Genomic DNA, 23728 nt, shown 5'->3' with positions numbered 1-23728 from the left:
TACAGTCTCCACCTGACCGGGTTCCAACCCATTTCCTCCCATTATAGGCTCAGTAGCTATAACCATGATCTCATTTGCCTCCGTCCCCCTAGCCCTACTAGGTGAAATTTGCTGTGCCCGCGGGCTTTGCTGCCCAGGTTCCGATATTGAACCCCCTGTATTTACAACGCCTGGACATACATATCCCCTTGTGTTGGTATATCTGACCATATGTCAATCAACCCCCTCGAGTCCGTTCAGGCAGCTAAATCGATTGAAGTCATGGAAGGGTGTCACCGGACGATGAAAAACTGGGCGAACTTTAAAATCATGGTGTCTACCCCTCCGGACGACCCTCGTCCAGTTGTCGTGGGCTTGATCGAGATACGTAGGGGTAGGAGGGAAGAAAAACGACACTTGTAGAGTCTGGATTGTAGATTCGAGGGATCTATTCTTCCCATGACATATATGGGTAACAGTCCCAGCGTCTCAAACTCACCAGGATACAATCCCCTATTATAGATTTATTTGTTTTACCCACCCAAGGTACCCTTCTCACCATGATGATTTAATTGTTAAAATGGGCCGGAAGGGGTCTGTTCCAATTCAACCACTTGATAACCTTGCTTTTCAGTGAGCAAAAGTTCTCGCCTTCGCCCACTTCAAGTGGGGGAACACCGGCCATAATTACCATAAAATCATTTGCCTCTGGAGGGAGATTGGGTCTACGGGGTCTAGGAGCAGGCTTCACTGAGGGTGGGGGAGCAATACTGCCAGTGATTGACATAGGGGGAGCTAGGCCTACAGGCAAGGGTGAGATATTAGGTTTTCGTGGATGAGCTGGGGCTAAATTAGCCATAAGGGGTTGTGGGGGGGGAACAGCAGTGGTCGCTAAGGGGGGTACCAAACTAACTGTCGTGTTAGGGAAATTGGGAGGGACAATGGGGGGGGATTAGTCTCGAAAGATCTACCCTGGGGGCTAACCGAAGATTTCATGCTACTTAATGTGGCCTCCAGGATAGTGAGTCTAATCTCAACCTTTTTAATGCTCTCACTAATCGGCAATAACAGTGACCTAAGCAAAAATTCCAAATTTCCTAGCGGGACAACAAAGAGGAACATTGGTAACTTTATTTACCGTGGCATCAGCCAAATCGGTAGTAATGGTAGCCATTTCGGGGGGTGTTATATGTACATCTTCCAATAACCTCTCAGTGGTTGGGGGGGGGGGGGGGGGGGGTTTGAGGTTCTCCCAAAATCAGAGTGAGGAATTTTTGTTTTAGTTTTTCCCTGGCCACCCCTCGACTTCCTCCTGCGTTTGTTAGGTGGGGGGCCGTGTACCCCTTGCACAAGAGTTGGCTTAGGTTTAGCTTTCCTGGCTTTAATGGCAGGTGGGGGCTGGGTAATTAGATCAACAGTCACACAACTTGGGCTAATGGGGGGGTAACGTTAGTGGTTGATTCAATAGGGTTATTGGTACAATCCCTCAGCAAAAGGGGGACGTCGTCCAGTGAGGATGGGTCCTCGCTAAGTGATATAGAGTTATCTCCAAGGGGCCTATTTTTCAGGTTTTCAATGGAACGTCTACGCTCCGCCCTGCGCTTGGTCAAGGTGCTTTCCTTATCTCCATCTCCCACAGCCCGAGGGAAATAATTATCTAAAGTCCCATTTTTAACTCCCCCCCCCCCCCCCCCAAATCCCCCCCCCCCCCCCCCCCCGCTTCATTGGCGTGCCCTCCGTGGCCGGGGACGGCATAACAAGAAGCTATGGGTACGAGACTTAAAAGGAGATAGTCAAAGAAAGAAATAGTACTCCAGTATACAAACAATAAACTGAAGAGAGTAGGCCCAGCCCGGCCTTATCCGGCCTATGAGGGCCTCAGAGGGCCCGCCCTTTGCCCGGGCTTCGCCCCGGGCACTCCCGCGCAGCGGTAGACGATGTCAAAGTTATAGAGCGGGTGACGCGCTGGAGGCGGGGCTTGCAGGGAGAGCGGGCCAGGTGTGCACAATTGGCCAGGCAGGGACTCCTGGTAGTTGGAGTCGCTCGCAGCCCTGCAGCTCTTCCCCTTCGCTCCACACCCGCTCCAAAACCAGAGTCCTATGGAGCCCAGCAGTCATCACACACGAAGCGGGACCCGCGCAGCGGGTCCGGCGAGGGGTAGAATCCAAACAGCAGCAAGCTCTCAGGGCGAGAGTCCAGGTTACAGAGCCCACGCAGGATGAAGGGCAATCCTAAAGCACAAAGCGTCTGCGTACCTGCTACTAAGTAAATCCCGGTTCTAGAAATAAAGCATACTTTTTATGCAAACTATTGGTCTGGATTCACTCTGAGTGTGGGACCTCACTTCTTGACGGAGTGTGTTCAACAGATGCTTAACACTACCCTCTAAGCTTGACCGCTCGCTCACACTACCACTAAAGAGAGTGAGGTATTATGTACTTTAGCCTCTGCTATACCTCTGGGGATCTACTGGACTCTGTGCACACTATACTTTAGTTTGGCATAGTTTATACAGAGCCAGCTTCCTACACTTTGCATTGGAAATATTTGTTAAAGCTGGAGGATCTTTTAGGCTCAGATATTGATATGTGACCAGGCCTTAACTTAGTTTCCCATAATGAAGGCTGATCACTTGCTCCCTCCTCATTATACTGATGCTTGCTTGCACATTGATCTTAAAATATTATAGAGACTTGAGTAATTCACCAGAGACTGAAGGGGATTTGCATTAGGGTTACCAGCTGTAGATAGTTATCTTTTTGGGTTGGTGGTTTTCTAGGGCTGCAAATACATTGGGTTTGCAACTATCTTTGGTAGGACTGAAGCTAACCTGATAACTGAAATTTTGTAGCACTGGCTATTCACTTCAGCACCTTTGCTGCCCTTTTAATGAAGCCCTGACTTGGTCATGAAGGCCTTGACTAAGTACCGCTCAACCTTGCTAGTAATCATCACGTGCTGAGATGACACAAACATGTGCTGGGTGATCCTGACATTCTGGGGGGAGCATCCTCTTCCTGAAACACTTAAAGTTCAGTCTTCCCTGAGCAAAGTGAACATAAACTGTCTACTGCCCATCTGGACAGAGTCAACCAAATAGATGCCATGGGCAAGAAGGACCTTTAATCTGCTAGCTCGGTGCTCTGTTCCCCAAATGCAGTTTCCTTCTCAGGTCGCTGCACTCACACTATTTGGGAAATTTCCACTGAAGTTTAGCTTGCTTTGCCTGATGACTTATGAAATACATTTGTCCAGTGAGTGCATGGTGGCCAGAATGCAGCAATTTACATTTTATGGTCTGACCTAGATACCACAGATTCTGTTTGTGCCTTGGGCACCACCGTTGTCATCAGGATGCCACACTTGGAATGGTTTCTGGGACCATCCAAGACTCACTTATAGATATGACCTTTGCAGCTTTAAAACTAACAAAGCTGCATCTCTCGCTGGGCTTACTTTCCTCTACATACTAATTTAGTCAGCAGCATAGGAAGTTTTGAGGGTAGTCTTTGAGCCTCCAGGGACCTTGCCTATCACCAGAGGCAGCCTTTGCATGATGTTTGCAGGTTGAAGATGCAATTGTTTCTGTACTTTGACAGTGTGTTGAAGGTGGGCTTGCCGCTGCTGGTCTCAGACCACCTATGAATGATGGTGATCCTAATTGCCCATGTTGGGATTTTTCCTTCAATGAGTCCTTTCCCAACTTCTGTCTGTGTAGAGGGTCCCCTTCAAAAGGACCATTCTGAAACTAGTGGCTTTGAGGGCTCTTCTGCCCCCGCAACAAGTCTCGTACATTCAGGTTATCTCAATATTGCAGGCGAAAACATTTCTTCAATCCATAGCCGAGACTTCTTCGCATTATGCATTTAGCTGATGCCTCATGCATATTGGCATACGGAAACCCTCCAATGGAATCTGTGATTGCTGTGGGCCTACTAAAGGGGATGCCTTTCAGACATACTCTGTCTACTTGTTCTACCTCATCATAGATGCATAGATTTGTGTTGGATGCCATCTGATATGCAGTAAACGGTTCTCTTTATCACCCCCAGAACTCACAATGATGAGTGGCTCAGCATCTGTTCTAGACTGTGGCTGCCATGTGGATGTGGATGTGGATGTGGATGAGGTAGAGGTCAAGGGCCTCTCTCCTTGGACAGAGCAGCACCATCCTTGTGCACAATCAGCCAGCTGCAAAGGCCTTTTTGCCCTCGTTCAATGGCAAGAGTTCAAGTAGAAAAAAACATCCTGTTCACCATGTGGAATTGCAACAAGCAGGGTGGGGAGGGTTCTTCTGCCCCCTCTCGCCACACACAGGGCAGAAGAACCCTACCCAACTTGCTTGTTGCCATACCACATGGTGAACGTTCACCATGTGCTTTGGCAACAGTTTGTGCTTCAGAGGACTAACTCTGCAGGCATCTTTTTGACGACCAGTGTCTGCACCCCAGTGGGTCATCAATATCCTGTGGATTTTTGCATTAATGGACCCTTTTACTACTGCTGAAAATACATGTTCACCTTTTGCGCTCTAAATTTTCCTTCTGTAGTAGGGGATCTCTGTGATAGTCATAATCATCTGAATAGTCTTGCCCATGTGCGTGGACCCTGGAGCACTTCATTAGATAATATCTTCTTAAGTTGTCATCTTCTGCAGTCCTGCATAGACACTTAAGAGATAAAGACAATAATGCAGGGGTCCCTCGCTTACCTCCTGTTGCCCTCAGTGGAGATCTTCTTTTGCTCACTGCCCTACTGGTTTGCCACCTGAACAGTCCCAGGGAGACTGCAACAAATCTTCTGCAGCCACTCTTTCCATCCAAGGAAGGGGACTATCAATCTCAGCATCCTCCAGTGGCGCACAACACCGCCTCAACGTTAGGCGCCAGGAGGCGCTTTAAAAACACTTGAGGGCTCACACAGCGCGGGACGCGCGCGGGCGTGCCCGGGCGAAGCCCCGGCCAAGGGCGGGCCTGTCCGCGCCAGTCAGGGGCTGGAAGAGGCAGGGCTTGGCCGGGCCACCCCCTTAAAACCCTCAGAACTTTGAAACGCCTATCTCATTACACGGATACTTACTTACTGTTGACAAAAGGAGGGGGTGAGGACAAGCCTAAGGTGTTTAATTGCAGTTTCTTGTCTCACTATCGTCGGGTGGAGATCATAGGTCAGCCTGGACTTTTTTTGTCCAGAAAAATACAGAGGACCGGGGCTAGAACCTCTCTCAAGGTTTTGGATTGTATGGACTGTCCCGTTGGTACTGGGTCTGCCATTTGGTCATCTGATTATCTGGTGGCATGAGCAACCGGAAGGCGAAGGATTCATTGGTGGGGGGGGGGGGATTGTGAAAGGGACACTAGATGCATTTCTATCGAGGGCAGAGTCTGTACTAGTGCATTTATTTATTTATTCAAAGTTTTATATAGCGCGAACAAGATCTTAACAGATATCAGAGCGCTTCACAAGGGGGGGGAGTGGGCAACAGGAGGGTGAGTAGACATAATAATTGGGTACAGTATAGTGAACGGTAGCATAATAGGATAACAATCATGTGCCAATAAGATACAGGTAAACACTCAGACAGTAAAATAAGGCGGTGCAGAGTCTTTGATCTAACTAGAATAGAGATCATGAAATAGCAGAGAACACTCAAATAGACAAAAATTTAAGACGGTGCTGAGTCTGAGCTAGCTTCAATACAGGTCTAGAGATAACAATAAACATTCAAATAGACATTAGGATAGGGCGGTGCAGAGACTCTGATCCAGCTGCCATAGAGATCAGTGGATACCAGTAAACCCTCAAAAGACAATACTATAGGACGGTGCAGAGTCTTTGATCCAACTGCAAAAGAGGTCAGTAGGTCATGAACAGAAAGTTATTGGATCATTAAGTATCCAACGTTACAAGATTGGTGCAAAGTCTCTGAGCAGCAACAGTGAGGATCAGGTAAACTTGGCAATAAGGATGGCTTTCACTTCTTTCTTGAAGAGTACAGTGGAGGAGATAATCCTCGTTTCAGGAGGGAGTGCATTCCAGATCCTGGGTGCCATTCCTGAGAAGGAGCGTTTGTAGGTTTTTTCCTTACGGAATCTGCGAGGTTTCAGGAGCAGACTTTTAGTACTTCTATTGGATCTCGAACCTCCTGATCTAGTCAACTTTTGAGTGAGGTAGGTGGGAGCCTTGTGGTGTATGGCTGAATGTGTCATAACCGCAATTTTCAATTGTATTCTGGCTTCGAGGGGAAGCCATTTCAGGGATTTCAGGTCAGGGGTTATATGAGAGTGTTTCCTTGAGCCCGAAATGAGTCTCGCGGCAGCATTTAGGGAGGCTCTTAGGGGTGCTGTTGTTGCTTGAGGGAGACCGCTGAGGGCCACAATTCCATAGTCTATGCGGGGGATGACTAGTGCTTGTACAGCAGTTTGGAAGTCCTTGGCTGGGAGGAAGGGTTTGAGTTTCCTCAAAGTGTTGATTTGAAAGTTAGCTCCTTTCGTTGCTTTGCTAATGTGCTGTTGCATATTGAGCTTTGAGTCAAGTGTGATGCCTAAGGATTTCGCTGAGTCCACGACGGTGGGTTTGACATTGAATGCTGTTAGGTGATTGAGCCATATTTGGGTGGTGGTAATTTTCGCAGGGGGTGATATCAGGAGGAACTCAGTTTTCAACGCATTTAGTTTGAGGTGATTGTCGGCCAACCAAGATTGGGTGTTCCTAAGTGTGCAGTTCAGAAGTTTGATATCTTCCGGGGACTGTACCTTTAGGTAAAGTTGAGTGTCATCGGCATACATGTGGAAGTGTACATTGGATGCCTGGAGCAGGGTAGCGAGTGGTTCCATGATGAGGTTGAACAGCGTGGGTGAGAGGGAAGATCCTTGTGGGACGCCTAAATCTACTGGCACTGGAGAGGACAGCACGTTGTTGATCTTGAACTTCTGGGATCGGTTGTGAAGGAAGGAAGTGAACCATTTGAGCACAGTCCCGGATAAGCCCATTCTGGTATTTAGGAGCTCTTATAGGTTCTCATGTTTGACCGTGTCGAATGCTGAGGAGAGGTCCAGGAGAATGAGGAGGCAGGAGTCATTGCGATCCAGGATTTGGAGGGCGTCATCAATTATGTGTGTCATGGCCGTTTCCGTGCTGTGTTTCGCTCGGAAGCCTGATTGATGAGGGTCGAGGAGTTCCAACGGGTCAATGTGTTTTGTTAGTTGGAGTTGCACACATTTTTCCAACAGCTTGGCCAGAGTGGGGATATTGGTGATAGGGCGGTAGTTGTTTAAGTCAGCCGGATCAGCTGTAGGTTTCTTGAGTATGGGCGTGACTTGCCCCACTTTGAGGGAGTCTGGAATGAGACCTTGCTGAAGGGAGCTGTTAATGATTTTAGTCCAGAGTGGGAGAAGAACGGGGATGAAGTCTCTAACAGCATTGGCAGGTAGTGGGTCTGTGAGGTGATTAGAAGGCTTCAAGGTGCCGAGCAGTTTGTGTATTGCTTCTTCAGAATAGGTGTTGAAAGACGACCAGGAAGCGTTATTTTTTAGGTTGGGTGTCGGGTATTTTGGTGATGCTCGGGTATCGTCTTACATCATTAAGGAGGTGTCACTCCTTATGTTGTCGGTCTTTAGCTTAAAGAAAGCAGAAAAGTCTTCACAGTGTGGGATGTTGTTTGTTGTGTCGTTTGATAGTAGGGGTTGCGTCTTGCTTTGAGTTTTGACTAGTTCGAACAGCTTTCTTGGTCTGTTTTTTGCTTGGTCCAGCTGAAGGCTGAAGAAATCAGATTTTGCGCGCTTTATTTTCCTAAAGTAGGCATTTCTCTTGCTCTTAAGTATTTTGCGATGCCGTGATGAGGGGACAGATCTCCATGTGCGTTCTGCCATTCGCATAGCACGCCTGTCTTCGTTGAGTCTGCCATCATACTAAGGGTTCGAGATCTTGGTGGAGACTCTCTTTAGTTGCAGTGGGGCGGCTTCATTGATTATTGAATTCATGGAGTCGAGGTAGTGGTCAGTCAGTGATTGAACATCAGAGGTGCCAGGAGGGGGAAGGAGGCTATTGGTGAGGTGGGGAGGCAGGGAGTTGGGGTTAAGGTTCTTCATGTCCCTCTTCCAGATTTTAGATTTGGTGGGTTGAGCAGAGACCGGTTTAACCTTTTCATTGATGAAGAAGGTGATAATGTGGTGGTCTGACCAATCACAAGGTTGGATTGCCCCTAATTGGGTGGAGTCTTCGTTGGCGATGATTAGATCAAGTATGGAGCCTTTGTCGTGTGTTGGGCTGTTGCATATTTGGGTGAGGTTAGACGCGTCAAGGAAAGATTTGAGACTATTCACCACTGCGTCTTTCTGATCGTTCCAGTGGAGATTGAAGTCACCCAGGTAGATTTGCGGGATCTGCCGACCACCGTTGGATGAGATCGTGTCCATGAGTTGTTGGGTGAAGATGAGGTTGTCCCTAGGCGGGTGATAGATGAGATGTAGAGCACATACTGGTTTGCCCTTGCTGGAGATATCAAGACAGATGAGTTCGCAAGACGTGAGGGAGGGGGAAGTTAATTTAGCAACCGAGAGGTTGCTCCTGAAAATGCATGCGATTCCCCCGCCCGTCTTGCCCGTTCTGTCAAGTCTAATTATGTGGTAATTGGGGGGGACTAATATGTCCATGATAGGTGTGGAGGCTTCAGTTAACCATGTTTCAGTCAAAATGGCTAGGTCAAGATCCATCGATGTGACGAGATCTGCAATGTTGGAGGAGTGCCTCTGGGCCGATCTGCAGTTGAGTAGGATGCATTTGAGTCTGGGGGCGAGAGGGGTGGTCGAGTGTTCTGGCGCGAGGGGTATTTTTCTGAGATTGCTGGGGATGGAGCATCTGCTGCTTAGAGTTGGGTGCCTAATAGGATTCGAGAGAATAGTGGGCATGGGGAGTTGTGAGGGCGATGTGCGCTTTACCGGGCCAGGGCCAAATGAGCGGAGGAGGGTGTCTAAGTCATGAACCGTCAGGGAGTTATGAGCGCGACGGGGGCGGTGTATGTTGTTGCGGTCGGGGATAGTGGGCCAACGCGGAGAGTGTGAGCCCACCAGTTTCACCCCTGGAGCGAGCTGAAAGCGAGGGCCTGTGCGGAGGGTGTGGCCTTTGTTGGGTACGGAGGTGTTGGTTGTAGGTCGGTGTTGTCTGGGGTGTGTGTGGAGAAGTTCTTTGATGGTGTGGAGCTCGTCTTTGACTTGTAGGAGCGTTGTTAAAATCAGGTCGAGCTGTGAGTTGGGGCTAGCGTTGGAGATGAGGGCCGTAGGCAGGTTGTTGAATAGGGAGCTGGAATGCAAGCTGGGGACAGGGGGGTGGGGTGTGCCAGTGTCAGTGGAGTGTTCTGCGGTAATAGGGAGTGGGGTGGTATTCGATGGGTGAGAGAGAGTGTGGGCGAGGGGTGTGGGTGAGGGATGGGTCGGCTGGGACGTAAGGGCGGGGACGTCGTTGGGGCGACGCCGGAGAGTTATGGGATGAGTGAAGACTGAAGACAATAGGGGTGTCAGGAAGGTAGTGGGGGCTGAGTATGGGGGGGTAGAGAGGGGGGGATGTTGAGGAGCGAGGGGTGGTGAGCTCTGTGTGTCTGGTTGGGGGGGTGGGGAAGTGAGGAGTGAGAATGGGGGGGGATAGGGTGAGAGACAACTGCCGCGTAGCAGGGGAGATATGCTCCGGTCCGTTGTGGGTACCGCGAGACTTGTAGGAGGTGTGGAGTGTGTGGAAGGGAGGGTGGGGGTATGTGTGATGTGGGAAGGGGGACGATCTTCGTCAATGAGTGCGGGGAGTGGAGTGGAGTGGAGTGGAGTGGAGTGGAGTGATCTTCGACAATGGGTGCGGGGTGTGGGGTGGAGTGGGTGGAAGGGAGGGTGGGGGTATGTGTGATGTGGGTGGAAGGGAGGGTGGGGGTATGTGTGATGTGGGAAGGGGGACGATTATCGTCAGTGGGTGAGGGGTGTGGAGGTGTTACGTTGGGTGTTTGACTAACTATAGCACTGGGGGGATGGGTGGGGTGTGTGTCATTCCGCTGGAGGGATGGGCAGGGTGGGTTATAATGGGGGTGGGTGGGGGGTGTGTCCTTCCGCCGGTGAGATGGGCATGAGATCCAGTTGGCCGAGAAGAGACTTTCACTGGACTCAATTGTGTCACAGAAGAGGTCGTCAATGGGGGGCTTAGCTATAGCCAGGTCGCCTAATGTTGGTAATCCAGTAGCCCAAGATAATGTAAGTAGCAATCGCACTGTAATTAGCCCGAACACTGCCGATTTACCCCCACAGGCTGCGTGATCATCAACTCAAACCATCGAGTTAACACAGGATGTTTTGTGTATGACAGATTGTTGTAGAAGACAGTGAGGAGGGCTGCGTTCCATACGCGGCTCTAGTATGCGGTTCAGGCAGAGGGAGGCCTGCTCTGGCCACGACATCAAAGAGGTGCGAAATTTCCCAGAGGGAAGGCGGGGAGGTGGTTACTCGGTCCAAAAGGGTATTAGATAGAAGCGAGATAAGGACTGGCACCCCCCAGCTGGCCCCACGACAATAGCTAAGCGAACCCAGGGGGTGGGGCGTCACACTGTCAACAGCAAATCCAAGCAGAAAGGCGCATTAAAATTGGCTAGGTCCAAAGACACGGAAGGTCCTGCAGGGGAATTTCAGTGCACAAATTGTGGAGAGACAGAACAGGAGGGGAGGGGGGTGGGGGGTGGGGGAGGGGGATACGAACTTGGAATTGTGGTCTAAGTTGGAAACAATGTTAACCACTCGCCTAGGGCCCATATATGAGAGAATCGAATTCTTCGAATAGAAAGTGTGCCTGTTGATTGCCCAGAATAGCATTTAAACAAACGTGGTCACGGCGCATACAGCCAATAGCTTGGGGGTACTTGAGGTTCCCAGTCCATCAAGCGTTGCTTAGTCCCTAGAGAGAAACGAGGGTGTAAAACCTGTTGTTAAATCTGAAGGGAATAAAGGAGTGTGTCGTTAAAGAGCAATTGGCGGAGTCTAGGGACGTAAATGCCCCGAGTTTAAGAGGTACTGTGGGAGACACTAGGCATATGAGGACGGGTCCCGTAGTCCAGAACCTGAGCCCGAACGTAGGCCCGGAAAATCCATGGGGCATAGCAGGCAGAGCACTTGCACCGCAGGACATGGTGCCCGCCCAAGATGATTGTCGGGTGTTTCCCGGGCTTGCCAGTTCTAGATCTCTTGCCGGCAGCCTGCCCATACACAATAGTTCTGACAGGTGTCCCGGCGCTCAGTGGAAATAGAGAAGAAACACCATGAATGTTGATTAATAAGGCGGCCCACTGGTCGAATAGAAATGCACATTTTAACATCGCAAACCACAGGCACATATTAATGGCGAGAAGGGTGTCCTGGATTGGTTGTGGTAGGAAGTGCTTCCTGGGAGAAAGTGTGATTTTAAATCTTAGGTTTCCTGGGTTGGTACATGATCTTCTCACCCAGCTCGGCAGCCACATCTATGAAGGTGGCTAGCTAGACTGCCCTTCTGGGAAGGTACGACCGCTCCCTGTGGGAATCGCTCCACCAATTTGTAGATATCCTACCCAGGGACAAGAGGGAGGACTTTCAGGAAAACACTGAATGAGTGGCTTATGGTCTCTAACCAGGTCATCAGTGCGGCGGCAGACACTTCACTTTTGTCGGCCCACGACTATTGTCACAGCGTGGCTTTTCGAAGGCATTCCGGGCTTCACCTTACCTCTTTAAAACTGGAGGCTCAGCAGCGCATTGCGAACTTACCATTCTCTGGCTCGACTCTTCGGTTCACATGCAGATGAAGAGATGGCACTGATGAAATCAGAGATGGAAACCTTGAAGGCTGTCAGTTTGGAGAAACCCAAAGAGCAGTGTAAGACTTTCCGCCTGTTCCAACAGCGTTAATCATACCAGAGGTTCCAGCATGGGCAAGGCCGTCAGTATGGTCCGCAACAGTTTCAGCGACAACTGTTTCATAAACAAAAGTCACGAGGACGGTCCAACCAGCAGTCTACAGGGAACAAGGCCCCTGCTGGTCCTAAGCCCTGAAGGGTTACTTCCCCCTCTTCTGTTACTCACTCAGGTGGGGGGGGGGGAAGCATTCAAAATTTCCTGACCGTGGCAGAACATAACTCTGGACAATTGGGTGCTGAATATTGTTCGCAATGTATACTCTACGTTTCATCAGCCCTCCTTCGTCCATCCCTCCGACTCACTCCCGCTACGCGAGTTACAGGGGGAGGCAAACATCTTGTTGGAGAAAAGGGTGATAGCCAGTTCCTCTTTCACAAAAGGGAACAGGACTGTATTCAAGATTCTTTCTTGTCCGAAAGAAAGACCAGAACGAGTTCAGACCCATCCTCGACTTGCGACAGGCAAACAAGTGGGTTTGCAGAGAGAAGTTCTGCATGTTATCCTTACATCAAATATTCTCTCAGCTCCATCAGGGAGATTGGTTATGCGCAATAGATCTGCACGATGCATACTTTCACGTGCCCATAGCGAAGAAACATCGCACTTTCCTGCGATTCACTGTTGAAAACAATCATTATCAGTATGCAGTACTTTCCTTCGGCCTGAAGTCAGCGGCCAGGACGTTTTCCAAATGCATGGCTGTAGTAGCAGCGCATTTACGGAGAGACAAGGTGTTTGTCTACCAATATCTGAACGACTGGCTGATCAAGGCAGCGACGTTTCAAGAAGCGCAATGACATTTCAATCAAATTTCCGATCTACTTCAGCGTTTGGGTCTTCACAATATCATGAATTCTGTCTCAACTCCTGTACAGTGCCTGCAGTATCTGGAAGCCACCATCGATACTCGCAAGGCAAGCGTGTCCCCTTCGGAGGAGAGATGCTTATCAATCCTTCGGAAGGCTCAGGTTCTCATGACCATACCCTCCCCGACGGTGAGGAAGGTGTCCTCTCTCCTGGGTTCCTTGGCGTCTTGCATCTTCCTCACTCCAAATGCACGCCTCCACATGCTGCCTCTGCAGGAATGTCTGGAGAGTCAGTGGGACCGGAGACTGAGGGATTGGGAGGACAGGATTCAGCTGTCTCAGTAAGCCCTTGCAGTCACAAGTGGTGGTGTTCGCCTCACAATCTCCTCTGAGGGATTTTGTTCCACAAGGAGATACCGACACAGACCATTGTGACAGATGCTACTCTCCAAGGCTGGGGATCGCATTCGGACCACCTTCAGATACAGGGCACGTGATCCCAGAAGGAGGCCACGTACCACATGAACTTCCTGGAACTCCGAGCGGTTAATTTGTTGCTGAAAGCCTTCCAGCGGTCCTTTCGAACCAGTTCTCTGCTTGTCCGGACGGACAACACAACAACGATATACTATCTCAACAAGCAGGGGGCTCAAGATCTCGCCTGTTGTCTCTGGAAGCACAGACAATCTGGAATTGGCTGCTGGCCAGGGATCTGACCAGAACAGCAGCTCACCTTCCAGGTGTGCAGAATGCTCAGGCAGACGCTCTCAGCCGACTCGTTAAAGAAAATCACGAATGGGTCTTAAAGGACAAGGTGGGGCGAGACCTCTTCAGAAGATGGGGTGCTCCAGAGGTTGATCTGTTGGCCACCGCTGAAAACAGCAAATGCCGCGACTTCGCCTCCAGGTTTTACCAACCAGGGACGCCTAGGAATGCACTATGGATCAATTGGTCGAACAGCTTTCTATACGCTTTTCCTTCCATTCCCCTGATCCCTACAGTGCTGATCAAGCTCTCTCAATCGAGAACGAAAATGATCCTCATCACTCCAGAGTGGCACAGTCGGTGGTGGTTTACAGACCTACTCCACCGGTCTCTTCTGCCGCATCTCCGCCTTCCGTGCTGGCCGGACCTTCTCACGAAGTTCGGGGGACAGATGGTGCATCCCAACCTCTCGTCGTTTAATTTGGCGGCATGGCTCCTGAGTTAGTACAGTATGGGCACATGAATCTCCCTTAGGACTGTATGGAGATATTGAAGGAGGCTAAACAACCATCTACACGGACTTCCTATGCATATAAGTGGAAGAGATTCTGCATCTGGTGTGTGTCTAAGAACGTAGATCCTACTTCCTGTCCGGAAGATGTCCTCCTTCCTTACTTGCTACATTTGGCTTGATCTGGCCTCCAATTTCCTTCTATTAAAGTTCACCTGGCCGCCTTTACTGCCTATAGGAAATGCCCTTCACAAACTTCCTTTTTCAAAATCCCAGTCATCAGATTTTTTGGAGGGTTTAAAGGAGGTGTTTCCTCCCATTAGGCGTCCTTCACCGCGTGGGAGCTTAATGTAGTGCTTTCTCGTCTGATGCAGGGGCCTTTGAACCCATTTGTAAGGCCTCTCTCCAGCATCTGTCCTGGAAGGCAGCTTTCCTTGTAGCCATAACTTCGGCTCGAGGGTGAGTGAGATTCAGGCACTCTGTTGTCAAGAGCCTTACACAGTATTTCATTCTTCTAAGGTAGTTATGAGGACTCACCCTAGATTTCTTACGAAGGTGGTGTCAGAATTTCATGTAAATAGAACAATTTCATTGCCTACATTCTTTCAGCATCCTTCCTCGCCTGCTGAGAGATCCCTTCACTCTCTTGATGTTAAAAGGGTGTTGAAGTTCTACTTAGATAACACTAAAGAGATCCATAGATTGATCAGTTGTTTGTGAACTATGGTGCTGTCAGGACTGGTCTTGCTACTTCCAAGCAATCCATCTCCAGGTGGATTGTGTCTTGTATTCAGTTGTATTATGAGAAAGCCAACAAGACTCTAGTTAATAAGCCTAGGGCTCACTCTACTAGAGGTAAAGCTGCTACAGCGGCTTTACTCCGTAATGTTCCTATTGCAGCAATCTGTAGGGCTGCCACTTGGAAGTTGATCCATACCTATACTAAACACTACTGCTTGGATACTGATGCCGGCGCAGATGCTCAGGATGGGGAGGAATGTATTTGCACAATAGGTCTGTCTGTTTCTTCCACCGCTGGGGTTCTTTTTTCGGGGATAGGCTTGCTATTCTATTCAGCTGATTGACTATACACAGAGAGACCCTACTACAGAAGGAGCAGTTTCTTACTTGTAACTCCAGTTCTGTAATAGGGGCATCTCTGTGATAGTTATAAGCAACCCGCCCTCCTCCCCGGTGGCTAAAACATTAGTACCCAGAATTCAGAAGCCTTCAAACAGAACTGAAAGCAACTGGCCTTTGGCTGTGCATCATGGGATACCAGGGGTCTCTGGAGAGATTCTTAAAGGCACGTTATTCTTTTACAGACATGTAATGCCAGCCTATGGGGCTTGTCTGTCCAACCCTTCATCTCTATCATGAAAAAGGAGGTTTTATGAAGGGGAGTTTTTCTATGTGTGAAACTCAGTAAAATGGTTACATTTAACAGTTAACTGGCTATCTTTTTTCACTTCAGGATGAAATAATGGCCAGTGTAGCCTAGTTAGTTAGGATGCATTATTGTCTTTTTATCTCTTAAGTGTCTATGCAGGACTGCAGAAGATGACAACTTAAGAAGATGTTATCTAATTAAGTGCTCCGGGGTCCACACGCATGGGGGGTGGGGGAGACTATTCAGATGATCACAGAGATACCCCTACTACAGAACTGGTGTTACAGGTAAGAAACTACTCCTTCTCGAGGTACTCTAGAGGAGGCATTCAGGCTTCAATAGGACTCCCATTCCTGTACGCGTCCCATCCATGCCGTGAGTCCTGAAGTTCAGGCAGGACCAAGCACAACTCGTACTTATAGCTCCAGACTGGGCTCGAAAGGTATGACTTTGTGGAATCCTGAATAAGAATATACCCTCTGCTTTGCTGGCGTGGAAGGAGGTTGGATTAGTGTTTTTTCATGATAGCAAAGCAGGGTGTTTTCCCCTTACTACAGAATTTAGAGCTCCATGCTTGGAGATTGAGTTGCCCCATCAGAGGTTTCAAACTTCCTTTGGAAGTGGTGGAAGTCATTCTGGCTGCTTGCCATCCCTGTACCAGCTGTTATTTCTTGACCAAAAAGGATTTTTTTAGGGCCTTTGTGGCAAAAGATTTGCCTGTGTTTGCCAAGCAGCCACATGGGCATACCTCCATACTTTCACCAGGCACCACTATGACTATTTCGCAAGGTAATTTTTCCTGCTTATTCCTACAGGCTCTGTCCAAAGGCCACTCCTTAGACCGACTCATCTCTGAAGGGGAAATTGCTTTGGTATAAAATGACAAGGTGAGAAATATGTGGTTGAAAGTAGCCATCAAAAGAAGATACGCTCTCTGGCTACATCTAGCGGCAGATTCCTCACGCTCCCCACTCTTCCGCATCCGGTGGACGAACTTTAGGTTAATGTTCCAAACCAGACTTGCTCACTGCTATATCAGTTCAGTGTCAGCCCCCCCTCCACATCGGAAGGCTCTGAAAAGAACACAAAATAAACTGACGTCAGTGCGGAGGGGGCGGTGCGTACACATGCCTCCGGGTTGCCTTTCATAAGGTTGTCACAGACTGATGGCCCCACCTACTAGCACAGGAGTTATTGCAAGACTTCCGGTTTCAGTCTGGGATCTGCAAAGATTCACAAGGGCAGGCATCTGGTTAAGGTATCCACCAGAAAGAATGTTACGCAAGGTAAGTAACCTACTCTTTATTGAACTGCTAGAGTTGATTAAATAGAAGCCGAAATCTCTCTGCATTTCACACTTTCTAAACTGCAATTGTTTTTGAGTAACTTTCATTATAGTACCTCAGATTTTGCAACAACTCGCTAGCACCATGTTTATTTTCACACTCCAGATTGCTTACTTATTTCAGATATGTGCATCCATATTATTCATTTTAAATGACAGCAACCATTCAATGATTTGGGTGTTTTATGGAAAGGACAATGGTCTCACCATATATTGTTAAATTACATTTCATCTTTTGTATTTAAAAATATTTTCTGCGACTTTATAAGGGAACTCTGCATTTAGCCTCTTCCCCCTAAATGGTCACGGAAACCCTCCTGACCTTAAATATGCTTTTAACATGCAGTAGATGGTATCTTATCTCATATGGATTGGTTCTTGTGGACTGGATTGTTATTATAATGTTTTGGGGGAAAGGGGTGCCTACTAATAACTTTGTGCCTTTCTTTTTTGTATATCATTGAATCTCTAAATAGTGCGACATGGTGATCCCTAATAAGTAAACCAGTATCCGAATCATTTGGAAATAGTTTTAAAAATGGTTGTTTGTGTGCCTAGTTTATAACCTATCTATTTTTACAGACAAATGAAGTGAATCAAGGTGATGCTTTAGAACACAACTTCAGTGCCATGCATGCCGCATTAACATTACCTGTAAGCCATCTGTACCCTGTGCAGGGATTCCCCCAGGTGAGAGGAGGATCTTAAAATGAGTGTATGTTTTTGTTTTGTTATTGTTACAGCCAAAGCAAATTAAACTAAGTTTTGTTTATTGATTTTGTCCCTTGTTGATGCTACAGGAATTAAAACTTGAGCTTCTAGTTTTCAGTTACAAGGCAAATGCATATTGTGAATAATTGCTACGCTGATGTCGTTATTTGGGTGTCAGACTATCACTCTGACACCCGTTGTAGTTTCTGATCTACTCCATGCCTTAGAGAGTATTTTTGAACAGATGTTTCCTTGGACTCTTCATTGGGGGAGTCCTGCTAAGTCTGCCTATTTTTCCACTCCTTTCAGTGACAGATAGAGGGAGGTGGTGTAATGTTACTTCTAAACAACTCTTTGCTGTTTTGTGCTGCGTAATAGGCATGTGATTTGTATTGTGACTTGCGTTAATAGTGAGTATAAAAATGTGTAAATATCCTCTAAACCTAAAAAATGGTAACTGGTAGACATGTAAAAAGTGAATTGTTTTTATTTGTATTATTTCTCTTTGTTACATTAAACTCAATTAATGTAGCTGGCGTTGAATGCTCCCATAGAAAACCATTGTGCTGGGCAGGGACTCGTTGAAGAGCCTTGTACTTAGCAGTTCTTGCAGAACTACCTGAAATTGATACCCTGAATGACAGTTTGTTGTCCGGTCATCATCTGTTGAGGAAATGTGCTTTATCTCATTTTGAAGAATTGTGGCCCCCATAAAAGTTGAAATAAGGTCCCTGTATTTATTGATCGCGTAGTTTGTTGAATTCAATTGCTCCCCCAACCTTCCCCCCCCCCCCGTCCCCCTCTTCACTTCTGATCGTGAAAAGAGTTCTCATCTAAGCAGCCCTTCATGTTTAAGAAGTTTGGATGCACTATCTCTTTGCTGCTATTGCCTGTAAATTGGTGATTTCTGTTTTGGGGATGCATTCTTTCTAGGTGCACCACTATATACAGTTCGAAAGTGGAAGCTCAATATAGGAAAGTTCCCAGTTTTGACATGGTACCTCCACTTTTTGCCTGACGTTTGATGCAATTTTTACTGAAACGCTGTGAGTTCCTGCTACCCAGGCCCCCCAGTGCCAGTGCTCTTTCCCTAAAACAAGAGAACTACTCCATTATCTTAAGCACCTCTGTAAGTCCCTAGTAAATGGTACCACTCATGGCATGGGTACTGAAGTGGGTCCCTAAGGGTTACAGCATGTATTGTGAATTCTAAGGACCCACCACCAAAGGCACGAAGACTGCCATTGCAAGCTGCATGAAATGGTGCAGACAAATGAGAAAATACAGCATGGCACAGCCCCTGTGTGTCCTGCATGCCACCCATACAGCAAGCCATATAACCCTAGGGAAGGGTGCACTACATTATGTGAGGAAATATCTGCAGGATCAGATATGCCTCTGTGCTTTCTAATTCAATTGCTAGATAGTACACGGGAACAGGGAAGGCATCTTAAATACATGTACTGGGCATTGCTCATTAAGAGTTCCCCAGCTACATGATTGCTTCACTGAAACCTGTGGTGTTTGATATCAAACACCTTGTGTTAATAAATCCACACTGATGCCAGTAGTGAATTTATTAAAACATGCACCCCCAGTCACCTTAGAGGTGCTCCCGAAATCCCACCAACCTCTTAGCCTGCTGGCTGACTGATATTGTCCAGCCTGCCACAACAGACATGCTTCTGACTCCGTGCAGATGAGAGCCTGTGTGCTCTGAGGCCAGAAACCGTGCCTGCTCTGGAGTAGGTTGTTCACATCTCCTCCAGCACGATGACTAGTGAATCTGCATACCAAGGCCAGGAACTACAAAGCACCAGCACCTTAGATATGTGATCCCAGCTTCCCCCAGACCTGGGAAAGGCCACCTCTTGCCCTAAGCCCCATTTGGCACCAGGACAGGTGGGAAATTAGCTATGCAAGGAGTTATGGTGCATTACCAGGACAGTCGCACCCCTAAGGTGAACTGCCGTATGTGCCCCATGAAGTAGTCCACCATCTTGATTTTGGTGGAATTATGAACTCTAGGATGGGGGTCAGGCCGAGTCACCACAGGAAGTGGTCATATAGGGAGCGTAGTGCCCCAAAGAGTTAGATCATTGGCTTCTGCCAATCACTCCCCTCAATTCAGTATTAGGTGGCTCCCTGACACCAGGAACTCAGATTCCACTTACAAAAGGAGGACCAAGAAGAGTCGAAGAAGCAACAACTGTGCACTACTGGTGGACTTTAACACCAAACACTGCCTGCTCCTGTCTCTACAATCGTGACAACTTGACTGCTCCGGCAGCTGTGCATCCTCCAAAAGCCTAGAAGGGCCTCCTGCACTTCGCCATCTGACAGTATCTCCCTTAAAGTGGATGAGCCACTTGCCTGCAGGCACGACTGCAATGTCTGGTTCACTGTTTGGCTGTCCACCGGGTCCACTGATGCAGCAGCTGCCCAGGCGGAGGTTACATGCTCCAGGATGTCAGATCTGTCTCCCCACCAAGTGTGAAGATGCCAGGATCAAACAGATACACACCCCAGGCATTAATACCTGGTATACTGATCCCCTTGCAGCAACCAAAGCTTGGTGGAATCCAATCCGGACTCCAAAGTAGAAACTACCTACCAGCCGATGACTGACGTCTGAATCGCAGAGGCCAGGATAGAGTGGTCCAGCTGTTCTGTTTTGCCCCTCACCCCAACCCTCTTGCAAGTCTGAGAACCGGGAGTGCGGTTAACATGCAGGCCTAGCCAACCAAAGCCCTGTGCATCTGAACTCTCGGGCTCTGGTCCACAACAACCGATGCCAGACCCCCCCCACCCCCCTACCAACCTATACTGCATCCTTGAACTTGGACTCGCCAGGGCGGGTACCTATTTGCAGTATCTTTTTTCCTTAGGAAAGCATTACCTCTTAATAACACATATTTGTGTTGCAGTTTTACTTGTGAGAATTTGGCCTGATATGTGATGTCCACTATTCTAGTGGGCACCCTGTATCAGTCCAAACAACCCTTATGGTGATGGTTATAAAGTCAATTTTATAGAACAAGCTAGCTTAGTGGTAGCATGGACAAAGCAGTCTTAGGCTAAAACTTCAGAGAGCATGTGAAGCCAGCTGTTTTACCATATGTAACCCCTTGAATACCAAATGAAAGGACATCACACAGGTTATATATAAAATATATATGTATTTGTTACTAACACCATCCCTCTGAACTCTTTATGAGGTCAGAGGCCAAAGCACATAACAAGATACTTAATTATCATACAATGAGTTGAACAAAATACAGTCTAGCCCTAGGGGCGTTGCAAACCATATACTAAAATAGTGGTATAAGAACCCCGTTGCGAACAGTGAGTAGGCCTAGGGAATCGCGGGGGCTACACTGGACTACCAAAGGTTAGGAAGCAGGAGGTCCACGGGATGCGTGTGCAGTGTCTAAACACACACTCTAGTTACCTTAGGGATACAATGGGAACGTAAAGGTTGGAAACTAGTTGATTTAGGGCACTTCCGGATGGACTAGGAGAAAGCTACTGAAAACTAGGACACTTGGATAGTCAATACCCACAGGAGCACCGGAGTACTCGCGTTAACTCACCCACAGGAGCCGGGTGCATAGGTGTCAAGTTGTGTCGGGTTTCGTCACTGAATCCTATGGATACCTGTAAAAAGATGCTGCAGGCGACCAGGAGAGAAGTGTCCGGTTGGATCCAAGGGTGGATCGAGGATGAAGAGTACCTGAAAGCAGAGGGGACAGAGTCTGGGGCACTAGCCAGTGACCAGGAAGGAACCAGGCGATATCGTGAAGCAATCAGGTGATGTCGTGAAGCTTGTCTCTGCAGCCACGTGGACCAGGAGGCGTCGGCGACGACCAGGAGCTGGATACAGACTGTCCCACGAAGGATCTCGCTGTCGGCGGTGTCTGCTTCCGGATCAGAGTCAACAGGCCTTGGCAAATGCAACCCACGCAGGAATTGAATATTCGCTTCGAGTCAGACCAGCAAGGTCTGGGGAGCTTTTCCTTTCCAGGGAAGCAGGAGCAAGCATGGAGCAACCAGGCACGCGGTGTAAGTTCAAAGGTTCGCCTTCACAGAGGCCACTAGCCAACAGGCAAGTGACCGGAAAGGCGCGTCGAGCACAAAAACACAAGCAGGCCCCACGTGGCACTCTGTGAGTGTGGAGGGCTGTGCGTCGGGTCAAAAGGTGCTCGGGCTGGAGCTTCTCAATCCCCAATGCACTACTTCGAGGATGCCTCTGAAGCTGCACAATTAGCAAAAAGCAGGTTTTCCAAGATGTCCGGTCCCACGTCTCTCGTCGCCTCCATGGGTCTCAGCTTTGCTGTGGCTGTGGATCGGGGTCAGAGGTCTGGAAGTCCAGTCCCTGTCTGGCTCTGTGCTCTGGCTCCGGCAGGACCGTCGACAAAGCAAACCGGCAAGTCGCTGTTGGTGCCTGTTTGCACAGGGTGGTCACTCCTTGGCCACAAGGGAGATTCTTCAGTCTTCTAGTTGCAGTAGAATGTTGAAGGTCCAGAGTTTCGTTACAAGTTTCAGTTCAGGGTAAATCTAAAATCTCTAGACTCTGCTCCTACATTTATACTAATCAAAGGGGCTGGATTACCTGCTAGGTCCCTCCTGTGGGTGGGACCAGGGAAGGGGGTGGTTAAACCCCTTTCCCTTTGTCCAGTTTCGCGCCAGAGCTGGGGCTGGAGTGCCCCAGCAACTGGTTTGAACCGGGCTATGCATGGAGCACCTTGTGTGCCCCAGGCAGTGTCTCATTTCATTCAGCCCTCCCTGCCCCAATACACTAAGGGCTGTCTGGGGTGGTGCTAGTACCTCCCAAGGCAGGAAATCTATTGTCCAAGCCTCCCTCGCTGGAAGGACTCCCAGCAGCAGGAGGTCAGACTGGTCTGTGGCAGCAGCATCCATTTTGTGATGCTGAGGCTCTGGTTAACTTTAACCGGGATTAACAGGAACAACATGTCTTCTCCCTCTAGGAGGGTGGAATGCTACCCCTGTCGCCAGAACTGGCGAGGGGGTAGTATTCCAAAGCGTATGACACCTTACACGACATGTTTTGATAAAGCCGAACCAAAGTTGGCAATAAACGCGAGGATTATAATGCACTTAAGCGTATATGGTATAGCTATATCATCGAACAGCTATAAGGACATGGTTCCGAAAGCTGCAGACAGGCTCAGCTCATGCTAGAGCCTCATCTCACATAAAACCAAGCACTCTGCCTTCAGGATTGTTAAGGCCTGCCATAGGAGTGACTTGTAGGTGCATATGTGTCTATATATAAGGTTAGATATAGGAATACTACATCTAAGCAAGGGGTGATTACACGACCGTGCCCTAGCTGAGTGATCAGCCAGTTGTGTCCATTTGGATGGCCAGCCAGGGGTGGCATAATACATGCTGCAGCCCCTGGTAGGCCCTGGATGCACCTATACCCTGGGTACCTATGGTACACTATACAGGGGCTCACAAAGGTGACCCAACATCCAATTAGAGATGTACCTAAAGTACATGGAGTCCATTTTACAGTGAGAGCAGATAGCCTTGGGCCCTGATTAGCAGGATCCCAGGCCAACTAAGTCGAAAACCAGCTAAACACTAGGCAAAAAGTTGGGGGTAACCATAGTCCGATATCCATCCTCCTACATTACTTACCTATAAAAATTGATATTTCAAAGCACTTACCCAATTGCGAAGTTCTTGTTGTTAAAAGATATATAAAAATACATTTTATTCTCCCAAATTGGTCTTGGGTTTCTTCTTGAGTACGTCTCTCCTATATTGACTGTATTTTCAACAAATGCTTAACACTACCCCCTAATATAATAATAATAAATGTATTTATTCAGTTAATTAAAATTATGACAATATTAGAAACACTATTTAGAAAAAGAGCAAATTGTGTAAAAAGTACATTACTCTAAAGTCTTAAAATATAATTGTAAAAGTATTCATGTTTTGTCATTGCTCAGATTTAGCTTTCAGGGATGTATGACGTTACAACGCATACTTTTACCACGCATGCCTTTACAACGCGGTTTATACATCGCAATCCATTACAACGCATAACGCTTTGGGGTGCTGGATAGTGAAAAGTTTAATTTACTATTCCAACTCCAGTCCCCGTGGACACTAGGGAAGGTGTTGGATAGTAAATTAAACTTATTCCCTATCCTGGAGCGCCCCCCAGCGCAATGCGTTGTAATGACCGCGTTGTAATGGTAGTGCGTTGTAAAAGTTTAGTTGTAAAGGTTGTTCACCAGCTTTCAGATCTTGTTCATGAACACGTAAAAACTTAATCAATTTACAGTTCATTTGGGGGTCGGTGGAATCCAGTCCTCTTATGATAGCAGT

At 48.1% G+C, this 23728-nt stretch overlaps 1 protein-coding gene across 2 annotated transcripts in view; it reads left to right on the top strand.

Moving 5' to 3' along the window:
- Nucleotides 1-23728, top strand: part of RIF1 (replication timing regulatory factor 1) — a 357947-nt gene that overhangs the window by 118164 nt on the left and 216055 nt on the right. For both annotated transcript variants that reach the window (XM_078681750.1, XM_078681748.1), the window contains exon 18: nt 17234-17341. In XM_078681750.1, coding sequence (XP_078537876.1) covers nt 17234-17341 — 108 coding nt within the window. The remainder of the gene's footprint in view (nt 1-17233; nt 17342-23728) is intronic.

This window comes from Lissotriton helveticus, chromosome 3_1, assembly GCF_964261635.1.
Source record: "Lissotriton helveticus chromosome 3_1, aLisHel1.1, whole genome shotgun sequence".
NCBI classification, from domain to species: domain Eukaryota; kingdom Metazoa; phylum Chordata; class Amphibia; order Caudata; family Salamandridae; genus Lissotriton; species Lissotriton helveticus.
The sequence above is the reverse complement of the archived record's forward strand: the minus strand, read 5'-3'. Positions and strand labels throughout refer to the sequence as shown.